The sequence below is a fragment of the Choloepus didactylus genome, chromosome 6 (assembly GCF_015220235.1).
Source record: "Choloepus didactylus isolate mChoDid1 chromosome 6, mChoDid1.pri, whole genome shotgun sequence".
In the NCBI taxonomy this organism is placed as follows: domain Eukaryota; kingdom Metazoa; phylum Chordata; class Mammalia; order Pilosa; family Megalonychidae; genus Choloepus; species Choloepus didactylus.
In genome coordinates, this window is record NC_051312.1 from 92,689,100 (window position 1) to 92,708,241 (window position 19,142).

A 19,142-nucleotide genomic window follows, 5' to 3' on the forward strand; every position below is an offset into this window, starting at 1 on the left:
CTCAACAACCTCTCAGACTAGTGAAAATACTGACAAGTAAAGAGATAACTACAACATGGTAGAAAATGCTATAATAAACATTTATAAAGGGTGCTATAGGAACTCAGCAAATAAGTAGCATAGTGTGAATGCAGGGAGAAGTACATTTAAAGAACTGGAAATCTCAAGTAAAGAGTACAAATGCAAGCAGTTAGAGAGAACACTATGTAGGAAAGAGCGACTTCTTCTATGAATGGAACACTGAATGGGGTGCCTAAAATGAGGCAGGACAGAAAGGCAGAGACCAGATAATAAAGGGCCTTGTTTGTCATGCTAAGGCGCTTACCTTATGAATAATATTCTATTAATGCTCTATTAAACATTTAATGGGCTCAACAATATGCAAAATATTTAACTTATATTTTTAAAATGTATTCCTCCCAATAATCCTATGAAGAATGTACCATTCTTATCCCCATTTTTTAGAAGAGAAATTGCCACTATAAATTAGGTAACTTGCTCATTTCAAGTCAGGGAGAAACACAGTCAGATCATCTTGTGAGCAATGTGACCAACAAACCAAAAAGGAATCAAAATGGAAGCAGTGAGCAAGAACTTGTGGGGAAGAAGGCAGACCACGGAGCTCCAGGACTCACTCCTCCTCCTAAACAACCACTGGACAGGCAGGAACACTCTGAAACAAATATTTTGGGGCTTTGGAGTCCAGAAGAGCACTGTATAGCATCCCGAGAAGGGTGAGAGTAAGAGGCTAAAAAACTGTGGTAAAGGACTGTGAGTACCTCACCCAGTGGCAGTAGCTGGCACCATCCCCCACTCTCGAGGCAGGCTGCTTTGGGGTCAGGTCCCTGGCTAGATGCTGCAGACAGGCAGGGACATGGAAGTCCTCTTACCCAAGAATGGGAGGGTGGGGCATAGCCAAGCACTCATCACCATTTTTGGTCTGAGCCCTGAGCTCCTGTTTTGTCCAGCCCTGTACAGGGACAGCTGAGGACACTGTTTCAACCCTGCGCCTGACAAAGGCAGAGGCAGTGGAGGTTTAAAGATGCAGGGCCTCCTTAGAACTGCAGAAAACATTTACAGAACTGCACCATCTGCTGGCCAGGCCAGGAAAGCACAGCTGCAGAGAGTCATCAAAAAGGATTTTGGGGTCTTTCCTGACCAATTCCCCAAGGTTCTTTGGATCCAGTCTGCCCCCCTTTCGTGGGTCTCTGGCCCTACATTAGCTGGGAAATACTGAGTTGGGAAAGCCCTCTCCGAGGTGACCCTCCTTCCAGAATATGTCCTTGAGCAAAACTAGCTAGAGGCACTTAAAGGAGTATTAAAAGAAAAACTATAGAGTCAAAACAAAAACAGAACACATCAAGACTCCAGGAGAAGGAACACAGGAAATGAAGCTTTCTCGTGGAGGTAAAACAACTGCACAAATAAGGCAAACTTTAAAACTGAACCACATTTCCAGGGTAGGAATCAGATGAAGTAGAGCTGAAAAAAATCTAACTGGTTAAACACGGGCAATTCTAAAGGTCTAGAATAAGTTGAACTACTTGCCAAAGAAGAGCCTTAACAAAAAGCCAATCAACAATAAAACCCTAAGCAAGAGAAAAAAACTAACCTTCAGAGGAAACTCATCAAAATTACTGAATGCCTAGGCAGCAGCAACAATTACTAGCCTCCTGAGAAACAGGAGGATATGGCCCAGTCAAAGGAACAAATTAAAACTTAGGAGGAAACACAGAATTTGGAAGAACTAATCAAAGATATTTAAACAAATCTTCTAAATCATTTCAAGGAGATGAAGGAAAATATGCATAAAGAGATAAAGGATATTAAGAAAACACTGGGTGAGCATGAAGAAGAATTTTAAAGGATAAAAAGAAACATAACAGAAATTATAAGAATGAGAGACAAAACAGAAGAGATTAATAATACACTAGAGGCATATAACAGCAGATTTGAACAGATAGAAGAAAGTTCAGTGAATTACAAGACAGGAAAATCTAAATTGTACAGACAGAAGAACAGATAGGGAAAAGAATGGAAAAAATTGAGCAGGGTCTCAGGAATTTGAATGACAGCATGAAGCACACATACACATCATGGGTGTCCCAGAAAGAGAAGAAAAGGGACAGAAAGAATATTTGATGAAATAATGACCAAAAAATTTCCAACTCTTAATGAAAGGCATGAAAATATGGCCAAGAAGCACAACAAACTCCAAACATAAGCAATCCTAATAGACCTCTCAGACACATTCTAATCAGAATATCAAATGCCCAAAATAAAGAGAGAATCCTAAGAGCAGCAAGAAAAGACTGATTCATCACATACAAGGGAACTGCAATAAGACTAAGTTCTAATTTCTCATCAGAAACCATGAAGGCGAGAAGGCAGTGGTATGATATATTTAAGGAACTGAAAGAAAAAAACAGCAGCCAAGAATTCTTTATCCAGCAAAACTCTCTTTCAAAATGAGGACATTTAAAATAGTCACAGACAAACAGAAACTAGGAGCTGACCTACAAGGGAACTGACCTACAAGAAATACTAAAGGGAGTTCTGCCAGCTGAAAGGAAAAGATAGGAGAGAAAGGCTTGGAGGAGAGTGTAGAAATGAAGATTAACTTAAAGGTAACCAAAAGGGTAAAAAGATGGACAAAAAGTAAGATAGGACATATAAAAACCAATGGATAAAATGGTTGAAATAAGTATTGCCTTTACAATAATAACACTGAATGTTAATGGATTAAACACCCCAATCAAAAGACACAGGATGGCAGAAAGGATAAAAAAAAGTATGATCCAACTATATGTTGTCTACAAGAGACTTGCCTCAGACCCAAAGACACAAAAAGTGAAAGACTGGGGAAAAAAAATATTCCTTCCAAACAATAACCAAAAAAGAGCTGAGATAGCTATGCTAACATCGGAGAAAATAAGACTTTAAATGCAAAACTGTTACAAGAGACAAAGACACTATATATCAACAAAAGGGGCACTCCACCAAGAAGAAATAACGATCATAAATATTTATACACCTAACCACAGTGCCCCAAAATACACAAGGCAAACACTGGCAAAACTGAAGGGAGTAAGAGACATCTCTACAATAATAATTGGAGACTTCAATACACCACTGTCATCATTAGATAGAATATCTAGAGAGAAGATCAATAAGGATATACAGAACTTGAATAACATGATAAAAGAACTAGATCAAACAGACATATATAGAACACTGTACCCCAAAACAGCAGGATATCCATTCTTCTCAATTGTTCATGGATCATGCTCCAGGGCCACATGTTGGATCACAAAACAGGTCTCGACAAATTTAAAAAGATTGAAATTATACAAAGCATTTTCTCTGAGCAAAATGGAATGAAGCTGGAAATCAGTAACAGGCAGAGAACTGGAAAATTCACAAATATATGGAAGTTAGTGTGCACAAATATATGGAAGCCTAAACATCTTGAACAAAGTCGGAGAACTCGCACTTCCTAACTTTAAAGCATATTACAAAGATACCGTGGTCAGAACAGGATGGTACTGGCATAAAGATAGTGTGCTGGTTTGAATGTATTATGTCCCCCAGAAAAAGCCATATTCTTTGATGTAATCTCGTACAGGCAGATGTTATCAGTGTTGATTAGATTATAATTCTTTGAGTGTTTCTTTGGAATGCGCCCCCACCCAGCTGTGGGTGATGACTCTGATTGGATAATTTCCATGGAGGTGTTGCTCCACCCATTTGGGGTGGGTCTAAGTTGATCAGTGGAGCCATATAAATGAGCTGACATAACAGAAGGAACTCAGTGCAGCTGAGAGTGAGCTTTTGAAGAGGAGCTACAGCCAAGACAGACACATTGAAGAAAGCACAGGGGCTGCAGATGAGAGACATTTTGAAGACGGCTGTTGAAAGCAGACTCTCGCTCCAGAGAAGCTAAGACAGGACAGATACCCCAAGTGCAACTAAGAGTGACATTTTTGAAGAACTGCAGCCTAGAGAGGAACATCCTGGGAGAAAGCCATTTTAAAACCAGAACTTTGGAGCAGATGCCAGTCACATGCCTTCCCAGCTAACAGAGGGTTTCTGGACACCACTGGCCATCCTCCAGTGAAGGTACCTGATTGCTGATGTGTTACCTTGGACACTTTATGAGCTTAAGACTGTAACTGTGTAACCAAATAAACCCCATTTCTAAAAGCCAGTCCATTTCTGGTGTTTTGCATTCCAGCAGCATTAGCAAACTAGAACAGATAGATATATTGAACAATGGAACATATAGAGAGTTCATAAAAAGACCCTCACATCTATGACAAGGCTGCCAAGTCCAGTCAACTGGGACAAAACAGTCTTCAACAAATGGTGCTGGATGAAATGGATATCCATATCCAAAAAAATGAAAGGACCCCTATCTCACATCCTATACAAAGATGAACTCAAAATGGATCAAAGATTTAAATATGAGAACCAGGACAATAAAACTCCTAGAAGAAAATGTAGGGAAGCATCTTCAAGATCTTGTGATAGGCAATGGTTTCTTAGCCTTTACATCAAAGCACAAGTGCTTAAGAAAAAATAAAAAAAAATGGGACTTCCTCAAAATTAAAAACTTTTGTCCTTCAAAGGACTTTGTCAAATAGGTGAAACTGAGACAACTCAAATGTGAAAAGGCAGACTACTCAATGGGAGAAAATATTTGGAAACCACGTATCTGATAAAGGTTTAATATCCAGGATAAGAAAAATTAGAGGATTAAAACTGGACTGCATAACTTAGCAAAACCCAGAGTGGACAATGATGTTGGTTAATTGTATAAATATAAGAGTTTTCACATGAACTAGAACAAACATAGGTCAGTATTACAAGGTGTTAGTAATAGGGTGTTATATGGGAAAAAAATACAAATAATGTAAACTGAGGTCTATAGTTAACAGTAACATTGTAATATTCTTTCATTAATTGTAACAAAGGCACTATACCAAAGCTAAATGTCAATAATAGGGGGAGATATAAGTGGTATGGCATTTTTTTCTTTGGAAGAAATGAGAATGTTCTCATATTAACTGTAGTGGTGAATGCATAACCTATGTGATTATTTCAAGAGCCACTGATTGTACACTTTGGATGAATTGTATGGTATGCAAATATATGTGCCAGTTTGAGTGTATTATGTCCCCCAGAAAAAGCCATATTCTTTGATATGATCTTGTGGGGCAAACATATTAGTGGGGATTAAGTTGGAACATTTGGATTAGAGTTGTTTGTGTGGAAATGTGCCCTACCCAACTGTAGGTGATAACTCTGATAAGATACTTCCATGGAGGCATGGCCCCACCCCTTTAGGGTGGGCCTTGATCAGTGGAGCCATATAAATGAGCTGACAAACAGAAGGAACTCAGTGCAGCTGTGAGTGACATTTTGAAGAGGAGCTACAGCCAAGAGGGACACTCTGAAGAAAGCACAGGAGCTGCAGATGAGAGACAGTTTGAAGATGGCGGTTGGAAGAAGACTCTTGCTCTGGAGAAGCTGAGAGAGTACAAATACCCCAAGTGCAACTAAGAGTGATATTTTTGAGGAACTGCAGCCTAGAGAGTAACATCCTGGGAGAAAGCCATTTTGAAACCAGAACTTTGGAGCAGACGCCAGCCATGTGCCTTCCCAGCTAACAGAGTTTTCCGGACACCCCTGGCCATCCTCCAGTGAAGGTACCCGATTGCTGATGTGTTACCTTGGACACTTTATGGCCTTAAGACTGTAACTGTATAACCAAATAAATCCCCTTCATAAAAGCCAATCCATCTCCAGTGTTTTGCATTCCAGCAACATTAGCAAACTGGAACAATACATATCAATAAAATTGCTTTAAAAAAATTAAAAAAATCCAGGATATATAAAGAAATCCTACAACTCAAAAATGAAAAGACAAACAACCCAATTAACAAACAGCCAAAACACGTGAATAGACATTTTTCCAAAGAGGAAATACAAATGGCTAAAAAGCACATGAAAAGATGCTCAACATCACTAGCTATTAGGGAAATACAAATCAAAACCACAATGAGATACCTTTCCACACCCACTAGACTGGCAACTATTAAAAAAAAAACAGGAAACTACAAGTGTTGGAGAGGATGTGGAGAAATAGGAACACTCACTGCTGGTGGGAATGTATAATGGTACAGCCGTTGTGGAAGACAGTTTGGCAATTCTTCAGGAAGCTAAATATATAACTGCCATACAACCTGGCAATCCCACTACTACGTATATCTCCAGAAGAACTGAAAGCAGGGACTCAAAGAGACATTTTTACACTGATGTTCACAGTGACATTATTCACAATTGCCAAAAGGTGCAAACAACCCAAGTGTCTATCAACCGATGAATAAACAAAATGTGATACACACACACACACACACACACACACACACACACACACGACAGAATATTACTCAGCTGTAAGGAGTGAAGTGTTGAATGAAATCAGCCAGACACAAAAAGACAAATACTGTATGATCCCACTGATATGAACTAAATATAATAAGCAAACTCACAGAGTTAAAATCTAGAATATTCGTTACCAGAGGAACTAAATATAATAAGCAAACTCACAGAGTTAAAATCTAGAATATTCGTTACCAGAGGATAGAATGGGGGTAGAGAAAGGAGCTATGATGCTTAATTGGTACAGAATTTCTATTTAGGTGATTGTAAATGTTTGAAAATGGAAAAAAAGTGGTGATGGTAGCACATTATTGTGAGTATAATAAACAGCACTGAATTAGGTTAGTGAATGAGGTTGAAAGGGTAAGTTTTGGATCACGTATGCTACTAGAAGGAAAGTTAAAAGATAAAACATGAGACTGTGTAACACAGTGAACCCTGTTGTGGATGATGGACTATGGTTAATAGTAAAAATATAATAATATTCTTTCATGAATTATAACAAATTTATGACACTATTATAAGGTATTAATAATAGGGTAATATATGGGAAAAAATACACCCAATGTCAACTATGGACTATGATTCACAGTACTATTTTAATATTCTTTCATCAACTGTAATAAAGGGAACACACTAACACAGTATCAATTATTGGGGGTATATGAGAATGTTGTACTTTTTATATGACTTTTCTGTAAGCCTGCAACTTCTCTAACTAAAAAAAAAAACCATAATTTGTAAAAAAGTTTTATTCTAAGTGAAAGAAACCAGACACAAAGTACTACATATTATGTGATTCAATTTATATAACATGTAAATAAACTTACAGAGACAGAATTATATCAGTGGTTATGTAGGGCTGGGAAAGGACAGAGGGATTGAGAGGTGACTGCTAAGGGGTATGGAGTTTTCTTTTTGGAGTAATGAAAATTTTCTAAAATTGATTGTGTTGATAAATGCACAACTGTGATTATACTAAAAGCCATATACTGCAAAAAATAAAAATAAAAAATAAATGGAAACAGATCAGTTAGGAGGTCATCAGAGCAGGCCTTAGGCATTCTTAAGGACTGTATCTGGGACTTTCTCTAATTCCCAAGTTAGTAAATATGAGAATGCTTTATACAAGCTCCTGATCTTTACTCCAGTCACATTTTCCAAGAAAGTTACATGTTCTTTGGGAATATCCTTACCCAGAACACCTTTGCTACTACTATAGGAGAGCAATTTTTGTATTATTTTAGCTAAAGTTATTTCAAAACCACTTTTTCTTATCTCTACATAGCACAGGTAGTTGCCTTGTTTGTTACATAGATCTGAGCCAACACCACATCTAACATTCATTTTTTTAATCTAAAGCATCTATTTTTTAATAAGAACTATAATTTTTTAATATCCTCACTTACTATTTTCTAGCTATGATATTTATACATTTTGTATACTTATATATATTGATATACTACAATCATCATCACCACCCTCCATAGTATAGTATTTTACAATTTATAAAACCTTTTTATAGACGTTATCTCATTTGAACTTCATGACAAACCTCTGAGGTAAACAGAAGAGCTATTTAACTTCACTTCAGAGATGGGGTAAGATCAAGTGACATGTCCAAGGCAACACAGCTGGAAAATTAAGGTATCACCTCTTCCTACCAACACTCTTCCTACCATAAGACAGTTCTACTTCTGGAAGTTAATATTTTTTTTTAATGTGCTATGAATCCCTAATGGCAAAACAGCATGAACCAGGTTAAACATCAGGAAGATCGGGCTCTGAATCTCAGTCCCACCACTTTCTATTTGTGTAAACTGGGTAATTAACTTCACCTCTCAGAGACACAGTTTTCTCAACTGGAAAATGGGTGTAACAGCATATCTATCTTGCAGAGTCACTGTTAAGACTAAATGAAATGTATGCAAAGGGGCTTCTAACAAAATATCTAGGACATAAGTACTTAGTAAATGGCAGCAACTAATTTTATTATTTTCCTTTCCTTTGAGCCTTGGCTGTCTCATATGTTAAATAACAAGGTTGGACTGGATTACCTTTAAGATTCCTTCTAGTTCTAAAAGACTACTTCTCCATAGGAAAGTGAATCATTTTTTTTTTTTTTAGAAAACCCAGAAACTCTTAGTTTTCTTAAAGTGAGTCACACCTGTCCCTATCTCTAGTTACTTAAAATGTTTGCACTAAGATTAACAGGTAGTGTGCTCATTAAAGAAAAATAACTTACCAACAGCTTTGCAGCTTGAACTCGAACCACCCAGGAACCATCACTGACCATGTGACAAATTTTTCCGAACGCATCATCAACTAAACGAATTTCTTCATTAGACGAAGGGATTGGGACAATGCTAAATTAAAAGAAAAGCCACATATGACAGAACATGAGTCTAAGCCTGCAGGTTCAATAAACTGAGAATGAGCAATGAAAGCTAGCACACCTGGAAATGATAACTGAATAGTTCAAATCCTAGAATGATGAAATACATTTCAGAGTAAACAAATCACTCTGAGAATATGAACCAACCCTGTTAGTTGTAAGGCAAAGTGTCAGTGCCTTGAATAAAAGTGTTTAATCTATCAAGGTTTCAAGGACTTGTGAGGATATCAAAAATTAACTACATAGAATGTCTTATATACTTAAGTTTATTCTCTCCTGTAAATGCATTGCTTAAATTTAGTAAATCTAAGAAGAAAGCAACATAAAACACATTTGCATACCTGGTCCTTAAAGAAGAGGCAATTTCCAATTAGTATTTTAGTTTTAAGTGGCTAACTACTAATAAACTACAAAATGGAACCTAGTCCAATAAGTTTATTAACTCATTCCAGTTTTCAGGTTTCAGGAGGCAGTTTAATGGAAAGGAAATAGAGCTAGATTCAGGCTTGAGCACTGTTCAGCCATTCATCAACCATAAAACCTTGGTCAAGTTACTTAACCTCTCAGGATAAATAATATTTGTCCCTACATATCACAGAATCACTGTAAGAATCAAATGATTTAATTGATGTGAAAATATTTTTGACCAGGAAAACACTACATAGGTAACACTACAGAAGGGATCATTATTCTCAAACTCACCTGGTATCTTTATCTGGCATTTGTATTTGCTAAAATAATTTTAGAGATTAAAAAAAAAAAAAAGTATCACTGAAATGCACTTCAGAAAGCTAGTCCAATCTCTTCTTTTATAGATTGGAGCTTGAGATCCAGAAAAGTTAAGTATCTTTCCCAGGGAACAAAGAAATTTCATGGCAGAGCTAAAAAAACAAGGACTATGCTTCTTGATTTTGGGGATCTATGCTTTTCCCTTATTCCACACTGCCTTCCAGAAATCTAACCAACATTCCTTTTCTGGAGGTGGGCTTTTTGCATGGTGGGAGGAGAGAAGAGTGCATTAGCAATGAACAAAAGCTGGCTTACACCCACACTAACCTTTCAGGATAGAGCTGACTGACAACCCAGACAAGCTGGACGGCAGCACTGCGCACTTGTTCATAATCATCAGAGAGCAATTTACAGGCCTGCAAAGCAAGATTTCAAGTCTATTAGTTCTGTGCACTCCCGGGTGATGTTCAAATTATTTTCAAAGGATGATAGTGTGGCTGGATAAGGTTGCCATCAAAATACTCATGGGAGTTTTTATCTTCTTGAACCTTTGCCCTACATAAAGAATTCTCGGTCTTGGTCAGCTGCTCTGGCTGTTTTCTCACTGGTACCCCCAACCCCACGTCTGAGAGCAGAACCCACTACAGACTGACAGCACAAAAGCCATCTACAATGGCATCAAGCCTATCAAATCCTACCCAGATCCCATGGTACTACTCCCACGTGCTCAAACACCAAAGATGTTTTTATTTTCCTTGCCTGTAAGATCAAAGCACACATTTCTGTCAGTCCATCTGAAAACTCAAGCACTCTAAGTAAATGTAGAATTGAATGCTGACTGCCAACAGAGACCAGGTGATTCCAGTTTACTTTGATCTGAAATGTAGCATCCCTACTCCACCCACCCACAGTCATGGCAACACACTAGAGGTCAACCACACCCAGAACCGCTCCATTTCTGAAAGTTTTAAATCCTATATTCCATCCTCTGGCCACAGCATCCTCCTCCTCCAGTTCTTCCCTCTGAGCCTACCCAGTCCTTTTAACTAGGGTTTCTTAACCTCAGCACTATTTACATTTTGGGCCAGATAATTCTTTGTTGGGGTGGTGCTGTCCTGTGCATTGTAGGAATTTTAGCAACATCCCTGGCTTCTATCACTAGATGCTAATAGCATCCTCCCCACTCCATTTTAACACCCAAAAATATCTCCACAGGTTGCCAAATGTCCCTGAGGAGCAAAATCGCCCCCGATGAGAACTACTACTTTAATCCTATCCCTTTTCTCCAAATTCCTTTTCTCCTCACTCCATGCCTTTCCATTCCTTTATTCTCCTAACAGCACTGTTGGTATGCATGCACGCGTGTACACATACACACGCACCAGGATTTCTGCTACAACTGCCCTACAAACCCCAAATCTCTATTCCTCACAAGGACTACAGAGCACTGGGAAAGAAAACCATACTCCCTAGGGGATTGGGTGGCTTGTGATCTAGAACCTTATTGGCCTACTCTGAAATCTTTTATACCCCTACTCAGTTTCCAATCCCATTTCCCAAGGCAGCTTTTCCTTACCTAATCCTCAGAAACCCTATTCCATTACCTCAGTATCCAGCTATGAGACCACCTGCTTATCTGAGAAAATCAGAATTCTCAGGCCCGAACTCTCTCAACTATTCCACAACAGCTATAAATTCATTTATATTTGCATTCTCCCATACATTGTTTTCTCAATATCTGTGAAAGACATATCCTTTCTAGTCCCCAGTCCTTCTACTTTTGCTAAAGATCCCATCATCTCCTCACACAGGCCTCACTAACCATCTTCCAAAATAGGTGATTCTCTATCATAGCACCTTGTTTATTTACTTCATATCACTACTCATATGCTGTAGTTACTTTATTTATTTATTTCTTAATTGCCTGTCTTGCCCATGAGAATGTGAGGGACATGGATCTTATCTGACATGCTCCAGTTATACAACCAGCATTCAGTACTCATTAATTTTTGTTGAACAAATCAGCTCATGAATCCCATTTTCTGTCTCAAGAAATTTACTCTAGCATTTATCTTCCTCTGTCTCTTCTATCATCAACTTCTCCTGACCAACCAGCTCTCCCTTCAGCATATAAACATATTCAAGTGACAATCTCTAAAATACAAAAAGCCCTTTCTTAATCCTATGCTCCCTTCTATCTACTATCTTCTGTTCTTCCTTTCCATCTGTGCTGGTTTGAATCTATTATGTACCCCATAAAAAGCCATGTTCTTTAATGCAATCTTGTGAGGGCTGACATATTGTGGGTGGGACCTCTTGATTAGTTTGTTTCCATGGAGATGTGATCCACCCAACTGAGGGTGGGACCTTTTGATTACATTATTTCCATGGAAGTGTGATCCTGCCCATTCAAGGTGGGTCTTGATTAGTTTCCTGGAGGACTTAAGAGAGCTAAAAGCTGACACAGACCCAGACACTTGAAGAAGCTGAAAGAGACAGAGAAAATATCCAGACACATTTTAGAGGCAGCCGTCCAAGAGAAGCACTAAGAGATGAAATCCAGAGTTTGCCCTGGGGAAGCTAAGACAAGCCCAGCAGACTCTGGCCATATGCCTTCCCATGTGACAGAGGAACCCCAGATGCCAGTGGCCTTTCTTCAGTGAAGGTACCCTCTTGTTGATCGGACAAGAGGACATTTTCATGGCCTTAGAACTGTAAATTTGTGAACTAATACACCCCCATTGCAAAAGCCAATCCATTTCTGGTATTTTGCATTTTGGCAGCTTAGCAAACCAGAACACCGTTCCAGCAAAGTTTCTTTAAAATACAATCTATAATCACTCTTCAACTGCTAAACTCAACTGACCCTAAACTGGCTCCCATACCAACCACTCCACTAAAATTGCTCTTTAAACTCACTAATGGTCATTTTGCTCCTAGGTTCAATGAAGAGACTTCAGTCCTAATTGACCTCTCACCACCATTTGACACTGTTGACTGTGAGAACTCTCCCCTGCCTGGTTTGGGATATATTTTTCCTCCTCCTACATCTGGCTGCTACTCAGTTCCATTCCAGGGTTTCTTTCTTCTGCCCACCTCTTAAATTGTGGAACTTCCCCCATGGCTCCATCTACAGTCTCTGATATGATCTACTCACTCTCCCTGGGTAACCCCATAGCCTCTAGATACTGATGGCTCCAAACACCAACCTCCAGCTCTAATCTCTCCTGAACTCCAGACCTTCAAAACTACCGACTGCTTGGACCTCTCCTCACGGATATCCCACTAACCCTTCAAATTCAACATAACCAAAACTGCACTCATTATAAACTCATAAATTATATCATCTATTGCAAACCCTCCCCCATCACTGTCTCCTCAGTTCCCTGAGGCCTTCATCATTGCTTGCTTGGATTACTCACATAGTCTTATGCCACCTAACTCTCTTTCCTCCAAGATTCCTTTAAGTATTTAACTTCCCACACAGATTTCCTATAGAGAGAGAAGGTGTTAGTAACACCCACACAAGCATTCTGTACAAATTTCATTTTGTAAAAAAGCTAAACTTTGCTTACACATCATCCATAGGGGCTCAGATGATTTATCATCTTCCCAAGAGATAAAACCACTATTGGTAGACAACAAAATCTAGCCTACCAATAGTAACTAGATAAAAGTTACTGAGCATAGATCTAGATCTCCTGTCACTAGATTCATTCAATCATCCTCCAAGATAAACACTACCTTATAAGGACTTTAGGTTATGCAGTTGATTAGCTTCTATTTAGTGAAACCACAACTTCATTTGCCTTTCTTTTACAATACTGCAACATTCATAAGACATTTTTTTCATATGATCTCATGGTCTCAGTCACCCTCCTCCATTAACACTCTAGTATGTTATGTTTGGTACCTAAAACTGACTTCATGTATGGTCCAACCAAAACAGAAATCAGCAAGAATACCACTTTCCTTATTCTGAACACTACACTTCTCTTCATCTACTCTGAGTGTTTATATTGAGCTACCTAAATGTCCTTTTCCCACGTGTTAGTGATGTTAAATGACATACCTCCCACCCCCCATTCTTTTCTTGCAAAGTATGTTTTGAATCCAAAAACATTTGACTTCACAAACATCTCAATTAATGTTGCCACTTCCAGCCAGCTGAAGTCCTTAAGTTTCCAAATTCTGATAATCTGCAATGCTACCCTCCCAGCTTCATGATACTGCCTCCCCTCCAGACAGTAGCCATTTAAAGTACCTGAGTATAAACTGTTTGGTGTAATTTCAGTCCTCTTTCATGGAGCTGCAACTAAATAATAAAAATATAGCTTAAGTATTTGAGAAAGCAAATCAACATTTCCAATATCTCCCCACAGTCCCCCATATTTCCTTCCATCACATCAGACTAACATGGTTCCCTTTAGTCAAAATCTGTGCTATATAAATAAGAAGCCTAGTCAAAGACTTTTCAATAGAAGCACTCAAACACATAATAAATCTAACCTATGGAATGTCCTAGCGGGTTATCAGAAAAACATGAAATAAGACTGAGGAAGAAATGGTTAACACCACCTCTCCTCAAAAAAGCACCTCCTCTGGTAACATTCACCTGTATGTCTGAAACCTGGAAGGTACAACCTGTACCTACTGTAACATAATACCAAGTCTCTGCTGGGAGGGGGACCTGGAGGAGTGATGTGGCTTGGTGTTCTATTACAACAGGTACAGGTTATTCCTTCGGTGATTCAGAAATACAGGTAAAAGTTACCAAAGCCTAAAGAAAAGTACAGCCATTATACAAGAATATGGGCCTTGAAGTTCCATCACCAACATCTTCCTAAAAGGATGCAAGTGTAAGCTGGGGTGTTCAGAATGCATCCAAGTCAGCATTAGCCATGGACTTAAAAAAAAAAAAAAAAAAAAAATAGAGAAAAACAAAAACAAAAGCCTATTCCATGTTACTTTCATTGATCATAATTACCATGGCTTTTATAGCTGCTGTTCTGACACGCGGGTCCTGGTCACTGAAGTAATCCCCAATAATCTTCTGTACATCTCTAACAGCTAGGCCTTCAGCATCCTTTGTGACACTTTTCTCCAACGAACCAAGATTGCCAAGTAATTGCAAGCACTTATTTCTTACACCATGGGAGGTATCCGTCAGGTGCTATAAAAAGAAAAAAGGGAGTAAAAGGAAATGATTAAGATACCTTAAAAAAAAACACACAACAAAAAAAGAAACAAAAGCATAATGTCAATTTTAGGAATGATTTCAAACACTACAGTCTCATTACAGTCTGTCTGTCTTGCATCATGTTATTGGAGAATGCGTCTTCCCAAAAATATCATGAGTCCTTGGCAGATGGGACTGCCATTTGTTCATCTTAGTAGCTCTAGCACTTGGCCTTGTACAGAGTAGGTATTTTAAAAATGGCAATTGAATCACATTTAACAAACAAGACAAAAATGTAGATGTTTTAAATTTTTTCAATTTCAATGAAGTAATCTGCAAAAATAAGTGAATGAATATCACTGAATTTTCACAAAGTGAATAAACATATATATCAAGCAACCAGATAAAGAAATAGAACATTGACACCACCCCAGAAACATCCCTCATGTCTGCTCCCAGCAATTACCTACCCACCAAAAATCATCACTCTCCTAACTTCTAACATGTTTATTTTGCCTATTTTTGTGCTACATAAAATGGAATCATATGGAATCTGGATTCTTTCACTCAACATTATGTTGGCAAGATTCATTCATGATATGGCATAGAGCAATGATTCATTCATTCTTATTACTGTATAGTATTACATTCGTGAAACATAATCAGTTTATCCATTCTACTATTGATGGACATTTGGGTTGTTTCCAGTTTTTGGCTATTTTGAATAGTGATACCACAAATATTCTTGTATGTGGCTTATGGTAAACACATTGGCATTTTTGATGGATACACACATAGAAGTAGAATTACTGAGTCATAGGACATGCATATGTATAGCTTAAGATATTGAGAAATAGTTTTCCAAAGCGGTTGTATCAATTTACACTTCCACCAGTGGTACATGAATTATCCAGTTGTGCTACATTCTTGTCAACACTTACTACTGTCAATCTTTTACATTTTTCTATTATCAGACTTTTCAACAAATGATCAGTTATCTCTCACACACAACTACTCCAATGCAACTAAAATAAACTTTTTGTATCGTGAAGTAATAGGACCTGGAAATACTTTAAAAAATAAAGTTGTCACCAGGTAATCATATGGTATGGAACTCTGACTTTCAAACTTATTTTGACTGGAAACCACAGTAAGAAATACACATCATATTGCAACGCACAAGTAACATATAAACATATATACAGAAAGTTTAGCAAAACCATATTTACTCTTATGTCTTGTGATGTACTCTCTCTGATATTTAAATTCCAGTTTGTTTTTCAAAAAAATACCAATCCCAGATCCATGAAACTAATTGCATTACCCAGAACCTCAATCTGAAAGACATTGGTATAGAGAAAAGTGAACGGGAGTTGAAATTTAAAAAGCCTGGATTCACAAAACTTCTTAGAGAATGGCTAGTTTCAGGATTGGGACAAAAAAAAAAATGTAAGAAGAGCTTGGGACATCTTGTACCAGAAAGAAAGGAAGATGTCAAACAATAATGGAGTTCAGGTTGAAAGGACAAAGGAACCAATTGCTAGGGGTTCTCACTGTCAATGTTTAAAGGATACCAAAAGGAAGCAATCAGCCAAATCCAGAATGTAGGACATTCTACCCAACAAATGACCCAGTCTCTTCAATTAAAAAAAAAAAAAAAAAAAAAAGGTAGGGGGAGAAGAAGTGAAAAAAGAAGAAGGGAACACTGTTACAGATTAAAAGAAAATTAAGAGACTATACAAATACACTATGTAGATCTTTATGGGGTCTAATCTAAAACAAACCAACCATAAAAAGATATCTTTAATGTAATTAAGGAAATTTTAATGTATCAAAGAATTACGGTTAATAATGGCATCATAGCTATATTTTTTAAAATATCAGTTAGAGATATGTGCTGAAGTATATATGGAGGAAACAATATGATGTCAGGAATTTACTAAAAAAACCACAGTAGCAAAACTACAGGCCAATTTCCCTAATGCATACAGATGCAAAAATTGTCACTAAAATACTTGCAAATCGAATCTAAAGATGCATTAAAAGAATCATATGCCATAACCAAGAAGGGTAAATTGAAGGCATGCAATGGTAGTTCAACATAAGAAAATCAATCAATGTAATACAACACATTAACAAATCGAAAGGTAAAAATCAAATGATCATCTCAATAGACACTGAAAAAGTATTCCACAAAATTTAGCATCTTTTTTTGATAAAAAGACATCACAAGGTAGGAATTGAAGGAAACTTCCTCAATATAATAAAGGGCATATATGAAAAACCCACAGCCAGCATACAGTACTCAATGGTGAGAGACTGAAAGCCTTCCCCCTAAGATCAGGAATGAGACAAGGATGCCCGCTGTCACCACTGTTATTCAACATTATGCTAGAAGTGCTAGCCAGAGCAATCCAAACCAATAAAAGGCATCCAAATTGGAAAGGAAGAAATAAAATTGACACTATTTGCAGATGATATGATCTTATATTTGGAAAATCCTGAGAAATCAATGACAAAGCTACTTGAGCTAGAGCTAACAAATTCAGCAAAGTGGCAAGATAACAAGATTAATGCACAAAAGTTGGTAATGTTCCTATACTCTAGTAATGACCTTACTGAAGAGGCACTTAAGGAAAAAATTCCATTCACAATACCACCTAAAAAAAAAAACAAGTACCTAGGAATAAACTTAACCAAGGACGTAAAAGACCTCTACACAGAAAATTACATAACTTTACTAAAAGAAATCAAAGAAGACCAAAATAGGTGGAAAGATACTCCTTGTTCATAGACAGGAAGGCTAACTGTCATTAAGATATCAATCCTACCCAAACTGATCTACAGATTCAATGCAATTCCAATCAAAATTCCAACAACATACTTTGCAGACTTGGAAAATCTAGTTATCAAATTTATTTGGAAGGGAAAAGGGCTTTGAATAGCCAAAAACATTCTAAGAAAGAAGAACGAAATGGGAGGGCTTACAGTTCCTGACTTTAAAGGCTACTATAAAGCCACAGTAGTAAAAACAGCATGGTACTGGCACAAAGAAAGACATATTGATCAATGGAACCAAATCAAGAGTTCGGAAATAGCCCCCCAGATCTATGGTCAACTGATTTTTAACAAGGCCCCCAAATCCACTGAATTGGGACAGAATAGTCCTTTTCAACAAATGGGGCTGGGAGAACTGGATATCCATATCCAAAAGAAAGAGGACCCCTACCACACACCCTATACAAAAACTAACTCAAAGTGGATCAAAGATCTAAATGTAAGAGCCAGTACCATAACTCCTAGAAGATAATATAGGGAAACATCTTCAAGACCTAGTATTAGGAGGTAGCTTCTTAGAACTTACTCCCAAACCACAAGCACAAAAGAAAAAAATAGACAAATGGAAACTCCTTAAAATCAAAAGTTTCTGTGCCTCAAAGGACTTTGTCAAAAAGGTGAAGAGGCAGCCAAATCAATGGGAGAAAATATTTGGAAACCACACATCTGATAAGAAACTGGCATACAGCATATGTAACAAAATCCTACAACTCAACAACAATAGTACAAACAGCCCGGTTACAAAATGGTCAAAAGATATGAAAAGACATTTTTCCTAAGAGGAAATACAAATGGCTAAAAAAAACATGAAAAAAATTTTCATCTTCACTATTAGGGAAATGCAAATCAAAACCACAATGAAATATCATGTCACACCAATAAGAATGGCTGCCCTTTAAAAAACAGGAAACTACAAATGCCAGACAGGATGTGGAGAAATTGAAACTCTTATTCATTGCTGGTGGGACTGTATAATGGTACAGCCACTGTGGAAGACAGTTTGGTGGTTCCTCAGAAAACTAAATATCAAGTTACCCTGTGATCCAGCAATTCCACTACTCGATATATACTCAGAAAATTTGAAAGCAGTGATGTGAACAGACATTTGCACACCAGTGTTCAGAGCAACATTATTCACAATTGCCAAGAGATGGAAACAATCCAAGTGTCCTTCAACAGAAGAGTGGATTAAAAAAAAAAAGTGTATACATATGATGGAATACTATGCAGCAGAAAGGAGGAATGAGGCCCTGAAACATGTGACAACATGGATGAACTTTTAAGACATAATGCTGAGTGAAATAATTCAGACAAAAATGGATATTGTATGTTATCACTAATATGAACTTCCTGAATAATGTAAAATCAGTGTCTTAAAATGTAGACCATAGGGGAGCCAGCAATAGGCAGAAGCTAGAGAAGAAGGAATGACTACCTAATATGTACAGACCTGTTAACGAAGTTGAACTTAAGAGTATGGGAATGGACAAGGGTGCTGATGATTCGTTAATGGGACTATAAGTATCAGTGCTGTAGTGAAGGTGAACATGATTGAAA

General features: G+C 37.6%; 1 protein-coding gene across 3 annotated transcripts in view; it reads right to left on the reverse strand.

Moving 5' to 3' along the window:
* Positions 1 to 19,142, reverse strand: part of INTS4 (integrator complex subunit 4) — a 237,356-nt gene that overhangs the window by 70,968 nt on the left and 147,246 nt on the right. For 2 of the 3 annotated variants that reach the window (XM_037840820.1, XM_037840818.1), the window contains exons 5-8: positions 14,556 to 14,741; positions 13,833 to 13,883; positions 9,896 to 9,984; positions 8,690 to 8,810 (exon numbers count right to left, since the gene is read on the reverse strand). In XM_037840820.1, coding sequence (XP_037696748.1) covers positions 8,690 to 8,810; positions 9,896 to 9,984; positions 13,833 to 13,883; positions 14,556 to 14,741 — 447 coding nt within the window. The remainder of the gene's footprint in view (positions 1 to 8,689; positions 8,811 to 9,895; positions 9,985 to 13,832; positions 13,884 to 14,555; positions 14,742 to 19,142) is intronic. The other variant, XM_037840819.1, reaches the window with a different exon arrangement.